General features: G+C 44.5%; 1 protein-coding gene across 4 annotated transcripts in view; it reads left to right on the top strand.

The window, feature by feature from the left end:
* FKBP8 (FKBP prolyl isomerase 8) overlaps positions 1 to 26,877 on the top strand; it is a 442,948-nt gene extending 416,071 nt beyond the window's left edge. For all 4 annotated transcript variants that reach the window (XM_044053847.1, XM_044053849.1, XM_044053848.1 and 1 more), the window contains exon 9: positions 25,807 to 26,877. In XM_044053847.1, coding sequence (XP_043909782.1) covers positions 25,807 to 25,893 — 87 coding nt within the window. In that variant the 3' untranslated portion in view covers positions 25,894 to 26,877. The remainder of the gene's footprint in view (positions 1 to 25,806) is intronic.
* Positions 26,878 to 27,392: the final 515 nt, after the last annotated feature.

The following is a 27,392-nucleotide window of genomic DNA, read 5'->3' as shown; positions in this document are numbered from 1 at the left end:
TGTATTTTTATTTGCTGAGGCATGCTGACAGTTTTATTTTACTATCAAACATTTCTTGTCAGAAACTATTTTTATAATGAGGCTTATTATTGAATAATGGGACTCTTGTGAGGAAAATGTAGTGCTTTTTAGACATTAAGTGAAGTGTAAGGATTTAAAGGTTTGGAAATTTTTTAATTCAAAAACCGAGAATTTTGTGCTGGTGTACATACTTCATGACAACATACCTTCATTATTTTACTGCTTAAGACATCATTGAGCTGTATATTTCAGAGCTAGAAGTGTCTTGTTTTCGTGCTTATGTACTCTTTGACAGCTTACCTTTATTGTTTTCTCTCCTTGCACTTTCTGTGAAGTGACTTAAGAATTCTGACAGGTTTTGGTGTACTGCTTGTGTTTTTACTTTTGAAGTTTGAGGGACTGTCTGGGGAAGTGTAAGCTGGTAATCTGCTTGTGAACACTACCTGACAACTTACCTTCTGAATGACTCTTTCCTAAGCCACTTACTGACAATCGGGCTTCTTCCTGAGCTACAGCATGTATTTGTAAAACCAATCCTGGAGTTTTTCTACCACTGTCCTACTTAAAAAGAAAAAAAAAAAAGGAGCCCTTGCCTGTACTGTGGGCACAGACAGTGCCTCAGCCTCAACCACTCTGCAGTGGCCATTTGTTTTTCCGCAGACACTCGTGTAGTCCCTTCTGCCATCATGGAGTAGGGGTTAACCATATCCTCTGCAGCTTTTTCAATGTCCAATCCAGGTATGGGACAACCATATTTTTTGAAGGTCTGGGAATTTATTTGGGAGTTTCTTCCGGGGGGGGGGGGGCTGTGGTAAGAGACCTCTTGGCTGGAGAAGCTGGGGAGAGAGAGAGACCTCTTGCCTGAGATTAAGTGATATTTCTTATTCTTCTTCCATGGATGTCCCTAGAAAAAAGAAACAAAAGTTCAGGCTTTGCTTATTCAAATAAGAGTACATTTTGTCTGTTCATAAGGGTGATTTTCATAACTTAGCCAGGAGTTTATTGCAGGCCTTTTATGATTGAAAGCAGAGATTCATAAAAGAAGAGTAATTAGGTCAGTACATTCCTGAGGAAAATGTGTCCGAGGATTTGGACATGGACGGAGACTGGGCTTTTCCTTATCTGATTCTCAAGCCCAAGACTGAGTCAGTCCTCTCTAACTCTATTAGAGGAGTTTTCCTTTTCTATATTCTGGTTTTTGGATGAGTGATGTTATTTTATGAGAACATGTGAATGTTTCTACTAAACTGCGGAGATTTTATGATGCGCTGCAGGTGAGTTTACTACATGATACTCACATTCCTCTTATTATGCCTGGCTTTGGAGGATGTGTTAAATGCTTCCTGCAATAACACTGACCCTCAGCTTTCACTACCCCCAAAAATGAAGAAAGTTTATTAATAACAGCCCTTCCCCATTTGTGGGATTGTTCTGCCACACTTCATCAGAAGGTAGGTCCTGTCTCAGTCCTACAGTTTACCTGTCTTGGTAAGCATGCTTTGAAGAAAGCAAATCATTCTACAGATACTGTGGCTTGGGTCCACTAATACTACTACTGGTTTGAGAAAGTATGCCTGGATACATGCTCAAACGTTTTCTGTTGAGGTAATGTCTGAAATTTTAAACTGTACTTTAAACAAGGAAGTGTTGTTTCACCCTGCTGGTACTCTGGTTCTCAATAAGTTTGATAGAGGGAAAGTACTTCAGGGAGTTACTAAGATTTTTCAAGTCCCACGTAATGAATCTTGCAAATCCTTTGTTAATCCCTGCCAACCTCTGGCAAACAGGGAACAAAAAAAGGATCACTGAAAGGGAAAAATAAAATAAGGATAGTTTCAGAAGAAGGGATAGATTACGCCTTGAGAGTGACTATGCCAGTAATGTTCATCGTGCATACAGCTGCAGTCATAACAGATGGGTTATCCTTCCGTCAGGCGGGTCCTCGGTCGGCCAAATTCCAAAGTCTAGGTCCGGCGTTGGTTGTCGTCGCTTCTTCCCTGACGTCAGTGCGGCAGGGGTATAGAAGAGGCAGCCAACGCCATTTTCTCCAGTCTTTCTTGCCGCGCGGTGCCCAAAGCAGAAGCAGTTCGCAAGTGCCGGTTGGCCAGCTCCTGAGATTTATGAAAGTATTTCAGCCGAAGTCTTCTTGAAAGCCAAGTACCCTGTTGGGGAAACTTTTCTTGCCTCAGACCGATGTCAGACAAAGTTAATAATTGCATTTCTTGTGGGAAGCAAATACCGCATAAGGATTTCCACTCTTTCTGTATACCTTGCTTAGGCCCAGACCACGACGTCTCGGCCTGCCGTTTTTGTGCTAGATTCAACAAACGCACTATTAAGTGTCGGGCGGAGTTCGCCCTTCACTTTTTTGGCAAAAAGTTTAATTATATTATGTCGTCGGATACTCCGACTCCAGTTTTGAGCAAAAAACGCAAAGATAAGGACCGACATACAAGGTCCGCACCACCTACTGAAACCACGCTAAGGCCGACTACCGGTTCTCCGGTACTCGGCGAGGCGCCTACGCAGCCCCTGAGTACCGATGACAGTGCATTACCGGTGTCTTCAGTACCCGAGGTCGGAGGCTCCTCGGCCCCCATTCCTACTACAGATACCGACGCCACTCCAGGCGGGGAAACTCAGAATTTAGACAGGCCTGCCATTTCTCAAGGGGTCTTCAGGCCTTCATCCTTCTCTATTAAAGCCTTCACTAAATCTAAAACAGCCATGAAAACCAAAAAACATGTTCCTCAGACACCCTCTCAAGGCACCATGCCTAAAAAACAGATGCTTAAAATGGCTAAGGACTTGATTACTCTTATCAGGGGTTCTCAACCCCCCTCTGACAAAAGGCCCAGATTAGAGGAAGATTACCCTTCCTCAGATCAAGCTTCTATTACCTCAGAACTATCTGAGGACCAGGATTATGCCTATTCCCCATTCGAAGATTCTGATGCAGAGGAGTCTATTCCCTCGGTCTCCCCCCCTGAGGACTTCTCTTTTGGGGAAACCCTGCATACATTGAGGGAACACTTTCACTGGGAAGGCCAAGATTACTCAGATTCCAAGAAAAAGCTCAGGGAATTTCTTTTGCTCCCCCAGCATAGGCCTCTGGCTATCCCTCCTGTTTTAGATGTATTGGATGATGTGTACACAGAAGCCAGCCTTAATCCTGATTCTTTGCCTCCAGCTCCTGTTAAACCAGACAGGTATTACCGGGTTCCTGATTCTCACCAGTTCCTATATAAAAGCCATACTGCTGACCCAGAAACGATTTCACAGGGTCCCAAGGGAATTAAGGCCTCTACTGCTAAAAACCCATTACCTTCAGAGAGAGAGATTCCAAAGCTTTAGAAAGGTGGGGGAAAAAGGTGTACACCTTGGCCACTTTAGCCATGAGGGCATTAAACTGTCAGTTCCATATGTTAAAGTAGCAACAGTTTTTAATATCTCAGCTGAAAAGCAAGATGACACAACCAGAACAACCAGATTTAAAAGAGTTGCAGGATTTGTTGCATGGTGCAGAGCAAGTGGGTAAACATACCTTGCAGTGTGGTTTTGATGCTTTAGAGGCCTAATGTAGAGCTGCTGTTACGGGGTCTGTTATACGTAGGCATGCTTGGCTCAAAGAGCAAACCTTACCAGATCATGTCAAAGCTAAATTATTAGATGCACCTCTTCAAAAAGATGTATTGTTTGGTGTTAAAGCTGAGGAAGTGCTAAAGAAAATGGAGGAAAAAGTGAAATCAATGCAAACAGTGAAAGATTTCCTGCAGGTACAGCCTCCACGTTTCAGCAGAAACTGGCCTTCAAAAAATTGGTCCTTTCCAGCCACGGACAGACCTCAAAGGGGCAGATACAGGCATCCAAGGGATAGACGGCAACCTCAAGGATCTTTCAGAGCCAGACAGTGGCAAGCACCAACCCCAAGAGGTGGAGAAGATAGATCACAGTCTTTCAGAAAACAGACACAATGACTTCCCCCTACACCTGCCAAGCAAAGCTTTAATGGCAGCACCTTTGGGTGGAAAACTGACATTATTCTCAAAAAATTGGCATATTGTTACAAAAGACAAATGGATTCTGGACATTATAGACAGAGGCTACAAGTTCCACTTTCACACCCTTCCAAAAATGAGAGGCATGCCAAACCTGCCACAAAATCAAAGGGCAGAGGCACAAAAACAAGTTTCAGCTCTCATGGACATGTCAAAAGAACAAGGTCAAGGGTTTTATTCCAGACTATTCCTGGTACCAAGGAAAGACAAAGATTGGAGACCTATCTTAGACCTATCCATCCTAAACACTTTTCTACAGGTGCAAAAATTCAAGATGCTCACATTACAGCAGCTTCTTCCCATGCTGGGCAAGGAGTCTTGGCTGGTAACATTGGACCTCAAGGAGGCATACCTGCATGTCCCTATCAGACAAGATTGCAGAACATACCTCAGATTTCTTGCAGGTTCAACCCATTACCAATTCTCTGCATAGCCCTTTGGCTTATCTACTGCGCCCTGAGTGTTTACGAAATGCCTGGCATCAGTAATCGCCTTCTGCAGACTACAAGGGATACAAATCTACCCATATCTGGACGACTGCCTGATCCAAGCGGACAGCAAGGACATACTACTGCAGCACCTGGCGTTTGTAGTAAAACTGTTGAACTTCCTGGGATACACAGTCAACAAAAAGAAATCAAAACTAATACCCTCTCAACAAATAATTTTCCTGGGTGCCAACTTGGATACAACCACCCAGATGGCCTACCTCACGCCAGACAAGCAAGGGCAACTTCAGAAAAATGGCAACTTACACCAGGCTAACTGCAAGGAAAGTCCTGCAGGCTCTGGGATACATGGCATCTTGCATCCTACTAATCCCATGTGCAAAGCTGCATATGAGGAAACTTCAATGGTACCTAAAAAACTTATGGTCTCAACACAGCCACAGCTTGGAAGCAATTATACCACTCATTCCATGCCTTCAAAAGGAATTTATGTGGTGGGCTCAAGCTTGCCAAAGAAACACAGGTCTTCCTTTCTGTGTACCTCAAGCAATTCAAATCATCACAACAGATGCCTCAGACTACGCCTGGGGAGCACACATGACAGGTCAGTGCATTCAGGGAAAATGGACACGAAAAGAGAAGCACCTTCACATCAACCAAAAGGAAATGCTAGCCGTGCAAAAGGCTATTATGACCTTCAAAGACCTACTGCATCCAGGCCAGCTATTGATAAGGACAGACAACACCACAGTGATGTGGTACATAAACAGGGGGGGACTCATTCATACCCCCTCTGCAGGCAAGCCATGACCCTTTGGAACACAGCACTGGAATTGCAAATTCAACTACAGGCACAATTCCTGCCAGGGAAGGAAAACACACTGGCAGACAACCTAAGCAGAAATAGGACAGATCCACACGAATGGAAGTTGCATCCTCAAGTTTTCACAAAGATAACTCAGGCATGGGGACAGCCAGACATAGATCTCTTTGCTACCCACAGAAATTGCCAGTTGAAAAAATTTTGTTCAAGGACCTATCATCCACAGGCCTGGAAAGTGGACGCGCTTTCCTTCAATTGGGCAACATTGACAGTCTACGTCTTCCCGCCTCTTCCTCTGCTGCCCAAAGTTCTATTAAAAGCCAGAGCAGAGAGGCCGAAAATTATTCTCATTGCTCCAGACTGGCCAAGACAACACTGGTATCCGCTCCTGAGGAGCCTGACACATTCCCAACCATGGATCCTACCTCTAGTCCCTCTTCTGTTGTCCCAGCACAACTACAAAACTCTTCACAGCCATCTCAAAACTCTAAATCTAGCTGCATGGAGAATTCCTTGATTTCCCAACAGTTTCTCCTCTCCAAGGAGGTGCAGGATGTCATCCTGGAGGCCAGAAGACCTTCTACTAGAAAGGCCTTCTCCGCAAAATGGAAACGTTTTTGTGCCTGGAATCAAAAGAAGGGGCAGAATCCTTGGGTAATAAATATACCTCAAATTTTACAGTACCTAGCAGAGATGTTAAACAATGGACTTTCCTTCTCCTTCATCAAGATCCACGCTTCAGCCATTTCTGCACAATACAACACAGATCCTCCTTTATTCTCTCATCCTCTCTTACGGCAGTTCCCCAGAGGGGCAAAGAATATAAAACCCCCAAGGAAACCACCAGTCCCTGCTTAGGACCTCAACTTCGTATTGGAAAAGCTGACCCTTCCTCCCTTCGAGCCAGCTTCTTCATCAGAGTTACAGTTCTTGTCATGGAAAACAGCCTTTCTTCTAGCTATCACCTCAGCTCGCAGGGTTTCAGAGCTACAGGCCCTCATGGCTGTGCAACCATTCATCATTTTCCATCAGGACAGAGTTTCTTTACGAACCAACCCTACCTTTATGCCAAAGGTAGTATCCAGTGTAGCTTTGAATCAGACTATCCACTTACCTACCTTTTACCCTAATCCACAAAACAAAGGGGAAAGACTACTACATTCCTTGGACATTCACAGACAACTTTGTTATTATTTGGACAGGACAAAGCCATTCAGGAAATCTGAGCAACACTTTGTGTCCTATGCTGCAGGTGCTCAAGGAAAGGCTATTTCCAAATAGACAATTTCAAAATGGATAGCCCACTGCATACGCTTTTGTTACTCATTTCATGGAAAATCTGTGCCTGCTTGCATCAGATCCCACTCCACCAGAGCCACAGCTACCTCTGCAGCCTTCCTCAGGGGGGTCCCTACCAAGGACATTTTGGAAGCAGCCACCTGGAGTTCAGTGCACACTTTCTCCAAGCACTATCACCTCCCACTGTACTCTAAATCTAGAGTGGGCTTTGCCACAGCAGTCCTGCAGGGCATCCTAGCCCCTCCTAGTTCCACTTAGTGCCTACCACCCTTACTTAGCTTTGGGATTCTTCCCATCTGTTATGACTGCAGCTGTATGCACAATGAACATAGTACAGTTTTGTACCTACCATAAATGTAGATGTTCGAGTGCTCATACAGCTGCAGTCCAGGTTTCCCTCCCTCCATCCCCTCTTAGGACAGGCCTTATGACAAACACCTTTCATATAACCTTTTTGGGGTATTCTTTTATGGTGTATTTGCTTGCAACTACTGTTTTTGATTTATCAACATTGCATTTTTGCATAACATTATGTTTGCCTTCCTTCTGGGGGCACCTGACATCTGGGGCAAGAAAAACTGAAGAAAATGGCGTCTGCTGCCTCTTTTATACCCCTGCCACACTGACGTCAGGGAAGAAGCGACGACAACCGATGCCGGACCTAGACTTTGGAATTCGGCCGACCGAGGACCCACCTGACGGCAGGATAACCCATCTGATGTCCTTCAAGGATGCATCTGCAGTCCTAACAAATGGGTTGTCCTGGCCTCAGGCAGCCCTTCGGTCGGCTGGATTCCAAAGTCTGGGTCTGGCCTCGGCTGGTGTCGCACTTCACCCGACGTCATAGCTGCAGTTCTTCGGGTATAAAGGCATCAGCCGACGCCATTTTCCTCGGTCTTTCTTGCCGCGTGGCACCCAAAGCAGAAGCTGTTCGCAAGTGCCGGTCGGTCAGATCCAGAGATTACTACTACCGAAGACTTCTAAAAAGCTAAGTACCCCGTTGGGGACTCTTTCTTGCCTCAGTCGATGTCAGAAAAAGTGAATAACTGTTTAACTTGTGGGAAACAAATACCTCATAAAGACTTCCACTCTTACTGCCTACCTTGTTTAGGCCCAGACCACGACGTAGCAGCTTGTTTAGCCTGTGCTTCCTTCAACCGACGGACGCTTAGACGTCGGTCGGAGTTTGCAGAGGAGTTTTTCGGCTCTGCTTTTGCTTATATCATGCCGTCGGAGACTCCAACTTCACATTTAGCTAAAAAGCGCAAGGAAAAGGACAGACACTCGCGGTCCGCGGTTTCGGCCGAAACCGCGGTTAAGCCAACCACGAGTGTCTTGGTTTCGGCTGAAACCGAGTCTGCGGTTCTTCCTTCGGCCGAAAGCATGCCTCCTACTACCGAGGCCTCTTCCAGCATGGCTGAATCTGCTACTGAAATTCCACCTGCTCTTACAGTTTCTCAGGATTTATCAGATACTATTCCCCTAGATGTATCTACTCCTGCACGTGGAGCTGCTAGGCCCCCTGCATCCATGTCAATTAAGGCCTTTGCCAGGGCTAAAGCAGCTAAAACTTCCAAGGCCATGCCTACTAAAGCCCCCTCTCACAGGCCTAGCTCTAGTACTCAACTGCTTAGTCTAGCAGAGGATCTCATTTCTTTGATCAGGGGATCCCAGTCTCACCCTGATAGGGCCTCTCAACCCCCTCCAGAGAAGAGACCTAGAGCAGAACCCCCTGAGCCAGTTTCTACTGATTACTCCTCAGATGATTCAGAAAATACTAACCCTCCAGAGGGCCCTTATTCTCCATATGAGGACTCTGATGCAGAGGACTCCATTCCTTCTGCTTCTCCTCCTGAGGAATTTTCTTTTGGGGAAACCTTGCATGCTATGAGGGAACAATTTCAATGGCAGGGCCAGGATTTCTCAGACTCTAGGAAAAGGCTTAGGACTTTTTTGCATTTGCCACAGCATAGGCCTTTAGCCATTCCTCCAGTACTTACAGTTGTGGATGATTTGTACTGCTCCTGATTCACTCCCTCCTGCCCCTGCTAAGCCCGACAGATACTACAGGGTTCCGGACACACATAATCATTTGCATAAGGCTCCTTTTGCAGATCCTGAAACTATTTCACAGGGCCCCAAGGCTGTAGCAGCTTCCTCTGCCAAAAACCCACTCCCCTCTGAAAGGGAATCTAGGGCCTTGGAGAGATGGGGTAAAAAAGTTTATACTTCTGCTACTCTTTCGGCTAGGGCCTTAAACTGTCAATTCCACATGATTCAGTATCAGAAATTTATGTTAGATCAGTTATCTAAAAAGCTGTCCTCACCTGAGCCTTTAGACAGAAAGTCACTTCAGGAAATGGTGCATAACATACAGCAGGTCAGTAATCATTCCTTAAAATGCGGCTATGATGCACTGGAGGCCTCCTTTAGATCAGCTATGACTGGTACAGTGATCAGAAGGCATGCATGGTTAAAAGAGCAGTCCTTACCAGACCATGTAAAATCAAAGCTCCTAGATGCTCCCATGGATAAACACAATTTGTTTGGCTCTCCTGCACAGCAAGTGCTGAAGAAGGTGGAAGAGAAAGCAAAATCTGTCCAGACAGTCCAGGATTTCTTACAGGTCCAGCCTCCAAGGTTTAGTAGGAACTGGCCTTCCAAGAATTGGTCCTTTCCAGACACCAACAGAGCACAGAGAGGCAGGAATAGGCGCACAAGAGGCAGAGGTCAATCCAGAGATGCCTACAGGGGACGTCAGTGGCAGCCTAACAACCAGCGAAGTACTACTGCAGACCCAGCCACTACCCACTTCCACAGGACAATCACAGTGACTTGGCTCTGAAGCCGCCTACCAGGGAACAACTAGAAGCACCCTTAGGCGGAAAGCTAGCCTTATTTTCAGTAAACTGGCATTGCATTACAGGAGACAAATGGATTTTACAGACAATAGACAAAGGTTACAGGTTTCACTTCCATACTCTACCAAGGAAGAGAGGAATGCCAAACCTACCTCCAAATCAAAAGGCAAATGCTCTACAACAAATAGACAACTTAAAATGGATGAGAGCTATAGAAAAGGTACCTTCTATGGAACAAGGGCAAGGATTTTACTCCAGACTTTTCCTGGTGCCAAGGAAGGAAAATCAATGGAGACCTATTCTAGACCTGTCTGCTCTGAACACATACCTCATTGTCCCAAAATTCAAAATGCTGACTCTACAGCAGCTTCTTCCCATGCTGGGCAAGGAGTCTTGGCTGGTAACTCTAGATCTCAAGGAGGCATACCTGCACGTCCCCATACGACCAAATTGCAGAAGATACCTCAGATTTCTTGCAGGATCAGAGCATTATCAGTTCTCAGCATTACCTTTTGGCTTATCTACTGTGCCCAGAGTATTCACGAAATGCCTGGCATCAGTAATTGCTCATTGCAGACTTCAGGGAATTCAAATTTACCCTTACCTGGACGATTGCCTGTTACAAGCGGACAACAAAAACAAATTAACAGAAGACTTGAAAAGGGTCATTCATCTACTGCAAGCCTTGGGATACACAGTCAATATAAAAAAGTCAAGGCTGTTGCCATCCCAAAGGATAACCTTCTTGGGTGCAGAACTGGACACATCAAATCAAATGGCATCCCTCACAGCAGAAAAACAAAAGCACCTTCCACTCTACTTCATGGCATTAACAACGCAGAACCAGCTTACAGCAAGAAAAGTCCTGCAAGCCCTGGGTTACATGGCATCCTGCATAATATTGATCCCACATGCCAGACTACATATGAGGAAGTTGCAGTGGTACCTCAGGAATTTATGGTCTCAGCACAAGCACAGCCTAGAAACCCAAATTCCAATAATTCCATGCCTGAAGCAAGAATTCCGATGGTGGGCTCAGGCCTGTCAATTGAACAAAGGACTGCCCTTCCACAGCCCTCAACCAAGCCAGACTATCACCACAGACGCCTCAGATCTCGGTTGGGGCGCACACATGCTGGACAAGTGCATACAAGGCTTATGGACTCAAGACCAGCTAAACCTCCACATAAACCAAAAAGAGATGCTGGCAGTAAAACTGGCAATTCAAGCATTCAGACCGTTTCTCCAACAGGGGCATTTGCTGATAAGGACGGACAACACCACAGTTATGTGGTATATCAACAAACAGGGAGGCACACATTCATATCCTCTATGCCGGATGGCAATGGATCTCTGGAATGTGGCCCTAAGCCTAAACATACAGCTCAAGGCAATATTTGTGCCAGGAAAAGAAAACATACTAGCAGACATCTTAAGCAGGACTACCACGGATGCCCACGAATGGATGCTGCATCCAGACATCTTCAAATCCATCACAAGGAAATGGGGACTACCAGAAATAGACTTATTCGCATCCCCACACAATCACCAATTGAAAAAATTCTGCACAAGGACATACCACCCACTTGCTTGGAAGGTGGACTCCCTATCTTTCAGTTGGAAAAACCTGACAGCATATGCATTCCCACCTCTTCCTTTGATGCACAAGGTGCTATTGAAGATCAGAGAAGACCATCCAAGGATCATCCTGATAGCTCCAGACTGGCCGAGACAGCACTGGTACCCACTACTGAGGAGTATGTCTCGGGAGCCCGCATGGCCTCTACCCCTGGTTCCTTTACTGCTGACACAGAACAACTTCAAAACCCTGCATCCGAACCTGAAAACACTGCAGCTAGCTGCTTGGAGCATTGCATAAGACAAAATAACCCAGATTTATCTCAAAGGGTTAAAGACATTATCTTGGAAGCTCGCAGACCCTCAACAAGAAAAACTTACTCAGCGAAATGGAAAAGATTTCTCTTTTGGAGTGCAGCAAAAGGGCAAAATGTAGCACTGGTAAACATAGCTAACATCCTGGAATACTTAGCAGAGCTTTTCCACAATGGCCTGTCTTACTCTTCCATTAAGATTCATGCTTCAGCTATTTCAGCAGAATACAACATGGATCCTCCAGTCTTCTCTCATCCTCTACTCAGGCAGTTTCTGAGAGGAATCAAAAATGTAAAGCCACCAAGGAAGCCACCACTGCCTACATGGGACTTGAACTTTGTGCTAGAAAAGTCAACACTTCCCCCTTTTGAACCAGCAGCAACAGCAGAATTACAGTACTTATCATGGAAAACTGCTTTCCTGCTTGCAATCACTTCAGCAAGAAGGGTTTCTGAACTACAGGCATTAATGGCAGTGCAACCCTTTCTTATCTTCCATCAGGATAGAGTGTCCATGAGAACTAATCCTACCTTTATGCCAAAGGTGGTCTCCAGGGTATCTTTAAACCAAGCAATCCACCTACCAACATTCTTCCCCAACCCACAGAACAGGGGAGAAAGACTGCTGCATACCATGGATGTGCATAGGCAATTGCGCTACTACTTGGACAGAACCAAGAACAATAGAAAAACTGACCAGCTTCTGGTAGCATATGCCACAGGAATGGAAGGAAAAGCAATTTCAAAACAGACAATCTCTAAATGGATAGGAAATTGCATTAGATTTTGTTATTCTTATCATGGAAAGGCAACTCCAGAAAATATCAGACCTCACTCCACAAGGGCTACAGCCACTACTACAGCTTTTTTACGGAGTGGCTACAAAGACATTTTAGAGGCTGCTACTTGGAGCTCCGTGCATACATTTGCCAAGCATTATAATCTACCCTTATACTCCAGATCCCGAGCAGGTTTTGCCACTGCTGTGTTGCAAGGGATCTTAACTACACCATAATCTTGTTAGGGCCTCCTCCCCAGTTTGGCTATGGTATTCTACCCATTTGTTAGGACTGCAGATGCATCCTTGAAGGACATAGTACAGTTTTGTACCTACCATAAATGTAGATGTCCGAGAGGTATGCATCTGCATTCAGGATTACCCACCCTCCTTCCCCTCTGTGGTACTCCTAGGGTATTTGCCCATCTTGTAGCTAGCTGGGGGAATCTATTATGGTGTATTTGTTTGTATATATGTACATACATGCTTATTTCTATTTGCTCTCTGTTTGGAAACATTTGCATTTATCCAAATTTAGCCTTCCTAGAGGGCATCTGGCATCTGGGGCAAGAAACACTGAGGAAAATGGCGTCGGCTGATGCCTTTATACCCGAAGAACTGCAGCTATGACGTCGGGTGAAGTGCGACACCAGCCGAGGCCAGACCCAGACTTTGGAATCCGGCCGACCGAAGGGCTGCCTGAGGCCAGGACAACCCATTTGTTAGGACTGCAGATGCATACCTCTCGGACATCTACATTTATGGTAGGTACAAAACTGTACTTTATGACTGCAGCTGTATGAGCACTCGAACATCCACATTTATGGTAGGTACAAAACTGTACTTTCCTCCCCCCACACTGCCCTGTCAATACAGCTCTCTGCCCCATAGACTGGCTCGAATTCCTTTCATTTAGCAACAGATTGTTTCAGACTCTTTGATATTACTGCTGGATTAGGAGGGTTACAGCTGGCGCCAAGAACATACCTCTTTTCAGGGAAATTCTTCCCTACCCCCTGAACCAGAGATTCTCTCCTTAGTTTCTTCACATGCTTACCATAGGAGTTATGCTGTTAAAGAACCCAAACTCTAGACATCACCTCTAGAATGTTTCAGATAGTCTGACCAGGGATTATCAAGATGCTCTTCGTGTTTCACTGTTGCAGTCATTACATTTGGGTTATCTGCTTGCAGGTAGCCCTCAGTTGGCCTGATTAACAAAGTCTTGGGTCCTGCGTCGGTTGCTGTCCCTACTTCCATGACATCAGGTCATCAGGGGTATAAAACATGCAGCCGACACCATTACATCAGTCTTTCTTGCTGTGCGGTGCCTGAAGCAGAAAGCAGTTCGCAAGTGCCGGTCGGCCGACTCCTGAAATTTTCGTTTGAGTTTCAGAACCGAAGTCTTCAACTAAAGCTAAGTACCCCGTTGGGGAAACTTTTTCTTGCTCCTTACCGATGTCAGTAAAAGTTAATAATTGCATTACTTGTGGAAAACAAATACCTCATAAATATTTTCATTCGTACTGTATTCCCTGCCTAGGCCCTGACCACGAGGTACCTTGCTGTCAGTTTTGTGCTTTATTTAATCAGCGCACTATCCGTCGTCTGTATATTTTCGCCTCTAAATATTTCGGTTCTCTGTTTAATTATCCAGAAATGTCGTCAGTTAGCCATCCGACTACCGGGATTCCGAAAAAATGCAAAGATAAAGACAGAGACAGGCCACCGAGGTCCAAAACTGCCGACGACGCTTCTCCTAAGCCAGTCACCAGTTTGCCAGTACTCAGTGAGGTGCTTTCACATCCCCTGATACCCGCTACTTCTGATTCGCAGGCCTCTACTGAGACCCATTCGGAGTCCGGTATGCCGCGAGGTGCTTCAACTATGGAACCCGTGGATGTCTCTACCTTGGATGGGTCCGGAGCCGCTGTGCAGGCACCGGCTTCTGAGCGTGTATTCAGGCCTATGGACTTGCATATTAAATCAACGCCTCCTTCTTTACTTAGGCCTAAATCTCGATCCATGTCTAAAAAAAAGACACCCAGGCCACATGCTCAGGCCTCTATGCCTAAAAAACAAATGATAAGAATAGCTGAAGATCTAATAACTCTAATCAGGGGTAGCCAACCCCCACCCCTTCTAAGAGGCCTAGGACTGAAGTTGATTATGAATCTTCTAATTAGGATTCTGTTTTTTCTGATTCTTCTGATGATCTGGATATGCCCTTATCTACTTATGAAGATTCTGATGCAGAGAACTCCATTCCCTCTGCTTCCCTTCCTGAGGATTTTTCTTTTGGGGAAACCTTACATACTCTAAGGGAGCATTTCCACTGGGAAAACCAGGATTTTTCTGATTCAAAAAAGAGGCTTAGGGATTTCCTTCTCCTACCTCAGCATAGGCCTTTAGCTAGTCCTCCTGTACTAGACATTGTTGATGATGCTTTTTCGGAATCTAGTTTGGCCCCTGATTCCCTGCCTCCTGCTCCCAGAAAACCTGACAGATACTCCAGGGTCCCCGAGTCCCACAAGTTCCTTTTTAAAAATCCTATTGCAGATCCAGAGACTATTTCACAGGGACCCAAGGGCATTAAGGCTTCTACTGCTAAAAATCCTACCCCTTCTGATAGAGACTCTAGGGCGCTGGATAGATGGGGTAAGAAGGTGTACACTTCTGCAACCTTGGCCATTTGGGCTTTAAACTGCCAGTTTCATATGTTAAAGTATCAGCAACATGTTATTGGACTGCTTAAACAGAAAATTATGTTGATTCCTGACTGTGTGAAAAATAAAGAATTACGGGATTTAATGCATTCTGCTTAGCAAGTTGGAAAACATACTTTGCAATGTGGTTTTGATCAATTAGAGGCCTCTTGCAGAGCTGCTGTTACTGAGTCTGTGCCGAGAAGGCATGCTTGGCTTAAGGAGCAATCTTTGCCTGATCATGTTAAAGCTAAATTGCTGGATGCTCCTTTAAATCAGGACCGCCTGTTTGGCAACAAGGCTGTGGAAGTTCTTATAAAGATGGAAGATAAATCTAAATCTATGCAAACTGTTAAAGAATCTTTACAAGTTCAGCCTCCTAGATTTAGTAGGCACTGGCCCTCTAAGAATTGCTCCTTTCCAACCCCTTCCAGGTCTTCTTAAGCCAAACCCAGACACAGCAAAACCCCCAGGTTTTAGTCCCAGGGGACACACAGAAATAAGCGGTGGGAGGTCTTCACTTCCAAATCTGGGAATAATGAGACTCCCCCCTATGGTAAACTGTCTCATTGACTTCCTTTTAAAATTTCCAAGCATTTATCAAATGACTGCCCCTTTGGGGGGAAAGATTGCTCTTCATGCAAAGAATTGGGAACTCATTACCCAGGACAAATGGGTTTTAAATATATTGTCCCAGGGATACAGATTTCACTTCCACACGTTGCCAACACCAAGCGGGTGGCCAGACCTACCCCCAAATCAGTGGGCAGAGGCCCAAAAACAAGTACTTTCTCTCTTAAGCATGGGGGCTATTCAACTGTTACCGGAAAAGGGACTAGGTTTCTACTCGAGACTTTTCCTGGTACCCAGAAAAGACAATTCATGATGTCCTATCCTGGACCTGTCTACTCTAAACACCTTTTTGGAGATTACAAAATTCAAGATGCTGATTCTTCTCCAATTACTTCCTGTGCTAGGCAAAGATGCCTGGTTGGCAACACTAGATTTAAAAGAAGCATACCTGTACATCCCAATCAGGGAATCTTGCAGAAGATACCTACGCTTCAAAGCAGGCTACATTCACTATCAGTTCTCTGCACTGCCCTTTGGCTTATCTACTGTGCCCAGGGTATTCACTAAGTGCCTAGCTCCAGTTATTGCATTTTGCAGGCAAAGAAATATTCAAATATACCCACACCTGGACGATTGTCTAATTCAGGCAGAAAGCAAGGACATACTTTTGAATCATCTGGCATTTGTACAAAGGGTTATAACTTGTCTGGGGTACACCATAAACAAAAAGAAATCGCAACTGGTACCCAGTCAACAAATTATATTCCTGGGAGCAAGCTTGAATGCAACTTCCCAGATGGCTTACCTCACGCCAGAAAAACAAATTCATTTGGCAACTTACTTCAAACAAGTGGCCACAAAAACTCTGCTGTCTGCAAGACAAATACTACAGACCTTGGGGTTCATGGTCTCCTGCATTCTTCTAATTCCATATGCAAGACTGCATATGAGGAAACTACAGTAGTATCTAAAAAGCCTATGGTGTCAACATTCTCAGGACCTAGAAACAATGATTCCTATCATACCTTGCCTACACCTAGAGTTTCTTTGGTGGGCAGAGGCCTGCCACCAAAACAAGGGACTACCTTTTACACCGCCCCCTGCTGCCCAAACCCTAACAACAGACGCATCAGACTGTGCATGAGGGGCTCACCTGGCAGGGAAGTGCATTCAGGACAAATGGAACACAAGTCAAGTGTACCTGCATATCAATTAAAAAGAAATATTAGCTGTACAGAATGCTCTGACAGCCTTCAAGAATCGCATTCTTCCAGGACAGCTATTGGTAAAGATGGACAACACCACTGTTATGTAGTACATAAACAAGCAGGGGGGCACACATTCTTACACCCTCTGCAGACTAGCCATGGCATTGTGGAACACTGCCTTGAGGTACCAAGTGCACCTACAAGTTCAGTACCTGCCAGGAAAATTAAATACACTGGCAGACGGACTAAGCAGAAACCTCATGTACCCACACGAGTGGAAACTGGAAACAAGGACTTTCAACATGTTGACAATCAAATGGGGGAGCCCAGATATAGACCTGTTTGCCTCTCCCCAGAACTACCAATTGGACAAATTTTGCACAATGACTTCCCACAAACAAGCCTGGAAAGTGGATGCTCTGTCCTTCAGCTGGAAAAACCTATCAGTCTATGCCTCCCCCCCCCTCTGCCTCTGCTCTCCAAAGTACTACTAAAAATCAAACAGGACAAACCAAGGATGATTTTGATGGATCCAGACTGGCCACGCCAACACTGGTACCCCCTTCTGCGCATTGTGTCATGGTTACCTCCAAGGCACCTGCCTCAGACTCCTTCCCTACTGTCTCAGAAGGAGAACCAGATTCTGCACCCTCAGCTTTTAACACTGAACCTTGTAGCCTGGCTAATTACTTAATCTCTCCTTTTCCATCCGTCAGCAAACCTGTGATGGATATCATTTTAGAGGCAAGGAGGCCTAGTACTAGAAAATCTTATGCTGAAAAATGGAAAAGATTCTATGCCTGGAACCAATCTCAAGGGATGAGCACAGCAGCGCCCAATTTACCTCAGATTTTGCAATACTTAACTGAGATGCTTCACAAGGGCCTGTCTTTTTCCTCCATTAAAATCCATGCCTCAGCCATTTCAGCTCATTATACAGAACCTCCCCTCTTCTCTCATCCACTGCTCAAGCAGTTCCTCAGAGGGGCCAACATTTTCAGACCACCCAGGAGAGCTCCAACCCCAGCCTGGGATCTCAACTATGTCTTGGAGAAACTCACTCCACCTCCTTTTGAGCCAGCTGCTACTGCAGACTTAAAATTTCTTTCTTGAAAAACAGCTTTCCTTTTAGCAATCACTTCAGCTAGAAGGGTATCTGAATTACAGGCCCTTATGGCAGTGGAGCCTTTCATCATCTTTCATGTGGACAGGGTGTCCCTTGGAACCAATCCATCCTTCATGCCCATGGTGGTATTCAATGTGGCTTTCAGTCAGTCCATTCATTTGCCAACCTTCTTTCCCAATCCACAGAATAAAGGGGAACGTATACTGCATTCCTTAGATGTGCACAGACAACTTAGATTCTACTTGGACAGGACTAAACCTCAAAGGAAATCTGAACAACTGCTGGTGGCATTTGCTGCAGGGGCAGAGTGGAAGGCTATTTCAAAGCAAACCATTTCTAAATGGATAAGCCTTTGCATTCATTTCTGCTATAAGCACCATGGAAAACCTATCCCCCAGGAGATCAGACTTCACTCCACCAGGGCTGCATCTACCTCTACAGCCTTTCTCAGAGGCGTCCCTACCAGGGACGTCCTAGAAGCTGCTACCTGGAGTTCTGTACATACTTTCACCAAGCATTATCATTTGCCAATTTTCTCTAAATCCAGAGATGGCTTTGCCACTGCAGTCTTGCAGGGCCTTATAGCTGGCCCTAATGCTACCTAAATTCCTCCTCCCAACTATAGCTTTGGGAATCTACCCAAATGTAATGACTGCAACAGTGAAACACGAAAAACATAGTACAGTTGTGTATACTTACCATAAATGTAGATGTTCGAGTGTATTCACTGTTGCAGTCCTGGATGTTCATTGTGCATAGAGCTGCAGTCATAACAGATGGGTTTTCCTGCCGTCAGGCGGGTCCTTGATCGGCCGAATTCCAAAGTCTAGGTCGGGCGTCGGATGTCGTCGCATCTCCCCTGACGTCAGTGCGACAGGGGTATAAAAGAACCAGCCGACGCCATTTTCCCTAGTCTTTCTTGCCGCGCGGTGCCCGAAGCAGAAGCAGTTCGCAAGTGCCGGTCGGCCAGCTCCTGAGATTACTAATATTTTTCAACCGAAGTCTTCTTGAAAGCTAAGTACCCCGTTGGGGAAACTTTTTTTTGCCTCGGGCTGATGTCAGACAAAGTTAATAATTGCATTTCATGTGGGAAGCAAATGCCACATAAGGATTTCCATTCCCTCTGCATTCATTGCTTAGGCCCAGACCACGACGTCTCGGCCTGTCGTTTTTGTGCTACATTCAACAGACGCACTATTAAGCGTCGGGCGGAGTTCGCCCAACACTATTTTGGCAAAAAGTTTAATTACAATATGTCGTCGGATAATCCGACCCCAGTTTTGAGTAAAAGACGCAAAGATAAGGACCGACATACGAGGTCCGCGACTTCTACCGACACCACGCTAAAGCCGACTACTGGTGCTCCGGTTCTCAGCGAGGCGCCTACGCAGCCCCTGACTACCGATGACACTTCATTAGCGGTGTCTTCTGTGCCCAAGGTCACAGGCTCTTCGGCCCACACCCCGACTACAGATACCGAAGCCACTCTTCGCGGGGAAACTCAGAGTTTAGACAGGCCTGCCACCTCTCAAGGTGTCTACAGGCCTTCTTCTTCTTTTTCCATCAAGGCTTTCACTAAATCTAAAGCAGCCATACATTCTAAAAGACAAGCTCCACAGGGCCCCTCTCAAGGCCCTATGCCTAAAAAGCAGATGCTCAAAATGGCTGAGGATTTGATTACTCTTATCAGGGGTTCCCAACCCTCTTCGGACAAAAGGCCCAGAGTGGAGGAAGAAAACCCTTCCTCGGACCAGGCTTCCATTACTTCAGAACATTCTGAAGACCAGGAACATTCATACTCCCCTTTTGAATATTCTGATGCAGAGGAGTCCATTCTCTCTGTCTCCCCCCCCCTGAGGACTACTCTTTTGGGGAAACCTTGCATACCTTGAGGGAACACTTCCACTGGGAAGGCAAAGATTACTCAGACTCCAAGAAAAGGCTCAGGGATTTCCTCTTGCTCCCTCAGCACAGGCCTCTGGCTATCCCTCCTGTCTTAGACATACTAGATGATGTGTATTCAGAGGCCAGCCTCAACCCAGACTCTTTACCTCCAGCTCCAGTCAAGCCTCACAGTTATTACCGGGTTCCTGATTCACACCAATTCCTATACAAAAGCCATGCGGCTGACCCAGAAACCATTTCACAGGGTCCCAAGGGAATTAAGGCCTTCACTGCCAAAAATCCATTACCTTCAGAGAGAGATTCCAGAGCTTTAGAAAGGTGGGGGAAAAAGGTATACACCTCGGCCACCTTAACCATGAGGGCATTAAACTGTCAGTTCCATATGTTAAAGTATCAACAGTTTTTGTTATCTCAGTTGAAAGGTAAAATGTCACAACCTGAACAACCAGACTTGAAGGAGTTGTAGGATTTGTTACATAGTGCAGAGCAAGCGGGTAAACATACCTTGCAATGTGGTTTTGATGCTTTAGAGGCCTCATGTAGAGCTGCTGTTACAGGATCAGTCATACGTAGACATGCTTGGCTCAAAGAGCAAACCTTACCAGATCATGTCAAAGCTAAACTACTAAATGCACCTCTTCAAAAAGATGTATTGTTTGGTGTTAAAGCTGAGGAGGTATTAAAGAAAATGGAGGAAAAGGCAAAATCAATGCAAACAGTGAAAGATTTCCTACAGGTACAACCTCCACGTTTCAGTAGAAACTGGCTGGTCCTTTCCAACCACGGACAGACCTCAAAGGGGTAGATACAGGCGCCCGAGGGGTAGAGGGCAATCTCAAGGATCATTTAGAGGCAGACAATGGCAAACACCTACACCAAGAGGTGGTGAGGATAGTTCACAGCCATTCAGAAAGCAGAACCAATGACTTTCCCCTTTGCATGCCAAGCAAGGCTTTATTGGCAGCACCTTTAGGCGGAAAACTGGCGTTATTTTCGAAAAATTGGCATATTGTCACAAAAGACAAATGGATCCTGGACATTATAGACAAAGGCTACAGATTCCACTTTTTCACCCTTCCAAGAATGAGAGGCATGCCAAACCTGCCACACAATCAAAGGGCAGAGGCACAAAAACAAATTTCAGCTCTCAAGGACATGAAAGCTATTCAAGAGGTACCTGCACAAGAACAGGGTCAAGGTTTTTATTCCAGACTATTCCTGGTACCAAGAAAGGGCAAAGATTGGAGACCTATTTTGGACCTATCCATCCTAAACACTTATTTACTCATACCAAAATTCAAGATGCTCACATTACAGCAGCTTCTTCCCATGCTGGGCAAAGAGTCTTGGCTGGTAACATTTGACCTCAAGGAGGCTTACCTGCATGTCCCAATCAGACAAGATTGCAGAAGATACCTCAGATTTCTTGCAGGTTCAATCCATTATCAATTTGCATTGCCCTTTGACTTATCTACTGCGCCCAGAGTGTTCACGAAATGCCTGGCATCAGTAATTGCCTACTGCAGACTTCAAGGGATACAGATATACCCATATTTGGACGACTGCCTGATCCAAGCGGACAGCAAACACATACTTCAGAAACACCTGGCGTTTGTAATAATGTTGAATTCTCTGGGATACACAGTCAACAAAAAGAAATCAAGACTAATACCCACTCAAACTATAATTTTCCTGGGTGCCAACTTGAATACAAACACCCAGATGGCCTACCTCACGCCAGAGAAACAAGGGCAACTAACTCATTACTTCAGAAAACTGGCAACCTTCACCAGACTGACTGCAAGGAAAATCCTGCAGGCTCTGGGATTCATGGCATCTTGCATCCTACTAATCCCATGTGCAAAGCTGCATATGAGGAAACTTCAATGGTACCTAAAAAACTTATGGTCTCAACACAGCCACAGTTTGGAAACAATTATACCACTGATTCCATGTCTTCAAAAGGAATTTCTTTGGTGGTCTCAAGCATGCCAAAGAAACATAGGTCTCCCATTCTGCAAGCCTCAAGCAAATCAAGTCATCACAACAGATGCCTCGGACTACGCCCGGGGGGCGCACATGACAGATCGGTGTATTCAGGGCAAATGGTCCCAAAAAGAAAAGCACCTACACATCAATCAAAAGGAAATGCTAGCAGTAATAAATGCTATTATGGCTTTCAAAGACCTACTGCATCCAGGCCAGCTATTGATAAGGACAGACAACACCACAGTGATGTGGTACATAAACAAACAGGGAGGAACTCATTCATACCCCCTATGCAGGCTAGCCATGTCTCTTTGGAACATGGCTCTGGAATTACAAATCCAACTTCAAGCACAGTTCCTGCCAGGCAAGGAAAACACGTTGGCGGGCAACCTAAGCAGAAATATGACAGATCCACACGAATGGAAGTTGCATCCTCAAGTTTTTACAAAGATAATTCAAGCATGGGGAAGGCCAGACATAGATCTCTTTGCCACCCACAGAAATTACCAATTGACAAAATTCTGCTCAAGGACCTTTCATCCACAGGCCTGGAAAGTGGACGCACTCTCTTTCAGTTGGACAACAATGACAGTTTATGCCTTTCCACCTCTTCCTCTGCTGCCCAAAGTTCTATTAAAAGCCAGAGCAGACAGACCAAAGATGATTCTCATTGCTCCAGATTGGCCAAGACAGCACTGGTACCCACTCCTGAGGAGCCTGACACATTCCCCACCATGGATCCTTCCGATAATGCCTCTTCTACTGACTCAGCACAACTTCAAAACTCTTCACAGTCAGCTGAAAACACTCAATCTAGCCGCATGGAGGATTCCTTAAATTCACAACAGACCCTACTCTCCAAGGAGGTGCAGGATGTCATTTTGGAGGCCAGAAGGCCTTCTACTAGAAAAGCCTACTCCGCAAAATGGAAACGGTTTTGTGCCTGGAATCAGAAAAAGGGTCAGAATCCTGAAATACTGAATTTACCTCAAATATTACAGTACTTAGCTGAGATGCTAAACAGTGGACTTTGGTTCTCCTCCATCAAAATCCATGCCTCAGCCATTTCTGCAGAATACAGCACTGATCCTCCTTTATTCTCTCACCCTCTCTTAAGACAGTTCCTCAGAGGGGCTAAGAATATAAAACCCCCAAGGAAGCAACCAGTACCTGCTTGGACCTCAATTTCATTCTAGAAAAACTGACCCTGCCTCCTTTTGAGCCAGCCTGCTTCAACAGAACTGCAATATTTGTCATGGAAAACAGCCTTCCTTCTGGCTATCACCTCAGCACGCAGGGTTTCGGAACTACAAGCCCTCATGGCTGTGCAGCCTTTCATCATTTTCCATCAGGACAGAGTTTCCTTACGAACCAACCCTTCTTTTATGCCAAAGGTAGTATCCAAGGTAGCCTTGAATCAGGCTATCCACTTAACTACCTTTTATCCTACTCCACAAAACAAAGGTGAGAGACTACTACATTCTTTGGACATTCACAGACAGCTCCGTTATTGTTTAGACAGAACAAACCCTTTCAGAAAATCAGAGCAACTCTTTGTGTCCTATGCTACAGGTGCTCAAGGGAAGCCTATTTCCAAACAGACAATCTCAAAAAGGATAGCCCACTGCATTCATTTTTGTTGCTCTTTTTATGGTAAAACTGTACCTGCAGGCATCAGATCTCACTCCACAAGGGCCACAGCTACCTCTGCAGCTTTCCTCAGGGGGGTTCCTATCAAAGATATTTTAGAAGCAGCCACTTGGAGTTCTGTACATACTTTCTCCAAGCACTATCACCTACCATTATACTCCAAATCTAGAGCGGGCTTTGCCACTGCAGTCTTGCAGGGCATCCTGGCTCCTCCTAGTTCCACTTAGTGCCTACCACCCCTTTTTTAGCTTTGGGATTCTGCCCATCTGTTATGACTGCAGCTGTATGCATGATGAACATAGTACAGTTTTGTACTTACCATAAATGTAGATGTTTGAGTGCTAATACAGCTGCAGTCCAGGTTTCCCTCCCTCCTTCCCCTCTTGGGACAGGCGTAATGGCTAACACCTCCTCATACAACATGATTGGGGTATTCTTTTATGGTGTATTTGCTTGCAACTACTGTTTTTTGATTTTATTGCATTGCATTATTACATAAATTTATGTTTTGCCGTCCTTCTGGGGGCACCTGACATCTGGGGCAAGAAAAACTGAAGAAAATGGCGTCTGCTGGTTCTTTTATACCCCTGTCGCACTGACGTCAGGGAAGAAGCGACGACATCCGACGCCGGACCTAGATTCGACCGACTGAGGACCCGCCTGACGGCAGGAAAACCCATCTGTTATGACTGCAGCTGTATTAGCACTTGAACATCTACATTTATGGTAGGTACAAAACTGTACTTTACCCTCCCTCTAGCCCCTTAACTTCTTTTGACTATACCTCTACTTTCCATTACTGTGCTTAAAAGCCTTTTTGGTGTATTTGCTTTTTTGTTGGAGGTATATCGATGTACATTTATATGTAATTGCTTCCCATTAGGGGGGCACCTGACATCTGGAGCAAGAAAAACTGATGTAATGGCGTCGACTGCATGTTTTATACCCCCTGACGACCTGACGTCATGGAATAAGGGACAGCAACCGACACAGGACCCAAGACTTTGTTAATCAGTCCGACTGAGGGCTACCTGCAAGCAGATAACCCAAATGTAATGACTGCAACAGTGAATACACTCGAACATCTACATTTATGGTAAGTGTACACAACTGTACTTTATCAGTAATTCAGATTACTGCTGTTCTGAGCAAATGCAAATAAGATTTGGAATAAGAGAGTAGAGGTAGATCTAATTTTCTAAGGATTCAGACTGTATAATGGGAAAGAAGTAATCACATCAGTCTATCCACCCCATAAGGGTATTCGGAGTTGGAACACAGTAAAAATAACAGTGGCTACACAGTGTACCAGAGAAACATGAGAAAGAAAAGATCATCAAAGTAAAATATGAAAATGTATATACATTTTCTGGCCATACTGGTGTTTTAGAAGGAAGATCCCTGTTAATGGAATATTTTTTTTTTTTTTGCAGATCTGTACTGCTACTGTTAAGATTTATTTTTATGAAATTATATTGCTGTACACACTAATGGTGGAACCTGTCCCAGGAAAGAAGATTAATAAGTTTAGTGTTCCAGGGTTACAGAGCTTGAGTGCATGTTGTAGACATAAACGAGGTTCGTTGGTGAAAACACATGACTATGAAGGAAAATGAAGTCTGCGTAGTTGTGTCTATTGGAGAAATTAATTGTGGTTTCATTAAGAAATAATGGTTAATCTCCCATTGTTTTTCCTGTTTTTATTGCGTTTTATACATGTATTCCTTCATTGCCTATTATTTTCCCTTTTTGTATTTTATACAGTTTTTGTTTGAGTTTTATTCTTATGAAAGTCTTAAGCTTAAGCATACATATTAGCTGGATATTGTTCCTAGAATAATTATTGTAGCTTAAATTGTTTTAATGTTTTGAGAGCGTCATTATACATTGTAGTTGCATGTCTGCATTGATGCACTTGTTTTTGTCATCTCTTACCAGTACTGACATGTGACAGAGTTGACCCATTGGGATTGCCCTGACACCAATAACTGTGTGTATCAATAACAGAAAGTAAAATGAGGTGTTATGGAGACAGAGAGTCTTTGGTTCAGTGGTTACAGCTGGTAGTTTCATTTTCCCTAATCTACAAGTATACAGGGGCCACTCCCAGTACTGTTCTTGTGTGGGTTTGCACACACCAGGAAAACGAAAGCGAGGTGTTATAGGGACAGAGAGTCCTAGATTCAGTGGCACAACAGACAGGCTTATTGTCATTGATTGTCAGAGACAGGGCATGTTTTCCAGTGCTGGTATGCCCCCATGGCAGGCTACACCCATTCCACTGGCCCAGTGAGTACCACAGTGACATCCATGAATGTTTGTTCATGGCAAATCACAATAACTGTGCCAGTATCTGCTACATTTGTCCTTCTTTGTAATTTGAGTTTTCAGAAAGTGGTTGCTTGTAACAACATTTTTACTATATATATTCATTTTTTTCTTTCTGTTTTTTTTCCTCCTCTTTGGTAGAACTTTCCATGGAAATGGTTGTTTGGAGCAGCAGTCGTGGCAGTAGGAGGTGTTGCACTGTCTGTTATTATTGCTAGCAGAAATTGAGACTCATCGTTGTTGGAGAACAGGAGTAAAGCCATTTCTGAACTGCACTGTATGCTGTTTACAGCATAGGATACATGGAATCTTGTTTGGTACAATCCATTTTAACTACACTGAAATGAAGGGGCAGTTGTTGAATGAACCACCATGTACAAAAAAGATGGACACGTTGAAAGTCCTAATCTAGATTCCCCATGTCACCCCGGATTTCTGCAGATGACTTTTGAATTTGTTTTATGTGTCTTTTTAGTTCAGGCCATTGCAGAATTAAAAAAAAAGGCATCTTGCACAACTGACGTTTTTGCCAAGCTGCTCTGCTTTGAAGTCAGGCTACTGTGAGGTGTCAGAATCAATGAGGAGGTCCAGTTGAGATCTGCATTGTGTTTCTGTCTGACTTTAGGATCAGATCTGGTTCAGACCTGATAAGCAGATACCACGTGGACTACTGATGCACATCTGGATAGCTTTATCCTGCATTAGCACACGTGGAACAAGAGGGTAGAAGATTACAAAATAACAAATGTGGGACCATTGGTGATTTCCCCTTTTGACAGATGGTAGCCATTTTATAAAGTAATCACATGTAAAGATTTCATTTGTGATTTCATTCCTGATTTAGAAGCCTACAGAGAAATATCAGCTGAATGAGTGAGTGAATGTGCCAGAATTAGCAACATGTATATTGCATTTATTTATTTTATACGATTGTACATCAACATTCCCTGTGGCCCACATTGTGTGGAGAATTTTTGCAAAGTTCCCAAGGTAGGTTAGCTGGTAGAATTCATCCATTCTGCCTGATAAATGCTGTATAGGAAGCTCACTGGTATTCATATGAGACTGCTTGGAAGCTCCTGCTATCTTAATCAAAAATTAACAGGTGGCTAGGGAGATTGAAGTTTTTATTCAGTGACACAAAAGCTTTAACAAAAGATACCAAAGTATCCTCAAAAGTACTCATCATGGATACTGGTCTGGCTAAGAAGGGAAAAAAAACAGAAAATAAATTTCTTTTTAATTGGAGCTACTTCTTTAAATAGCGGTTAAAAATGTTATCTAAATTTAAAAAGATTGTGTGTTAACAGCTTTACAGAATTTATTAAATTGAACAAAAAACTGTTTGCTTCTTGTCAATTCCTTTGTGTAGCTATGTATTTTGAAATTGTGGCACTGGTATTCAGAATGACTTGTGTGATTGATCATACTCGAAAAGCAAAGTTGTCATCTTTAAAGGAGCCTCATTTTGCAATACCTCTGTTCAACCAGGGGAACTATGGTGGTAAATGAAATATCACCCATTTTTCTGAATTAAATAGACTAGACATATGCAAGGCTAAAAAAAAAAAAAACTATGATGTCCTTCAAGGATGCATCTGCAGTCTTTACAAATGGGTTGTCCTGTCGTCAGGCAGCCCTTCGGTCGGCCGGATTCCAAAGCCTGGGTCCGGCTTCGGCTGGTGTCGCACTTCACCCGACGTCATTGCGGCAGTTCTTCGGGTATA

The sequence above is a fragment of the Protopterus annectens genome, chromosome 13.part0 (genome assembly GCF_019279795.1).
Source record: "Protopterus annectens isolate FY-2018-M chromosome 13.part0, PAN1.0, whole genome shotgun sequence".
In the NCBI taxonomy this organism is placed as follows: domain Eukaryota; kingdom Metazoa; phylum Chordata; order Ceratodontiformes; family Protopteridae; genus Protopterus; species Protopterus annectens.
Note: the sequence above shows the minus strand (reverse complement) of the source record. Positions and strands in the feature narration are given on the sequence as shown.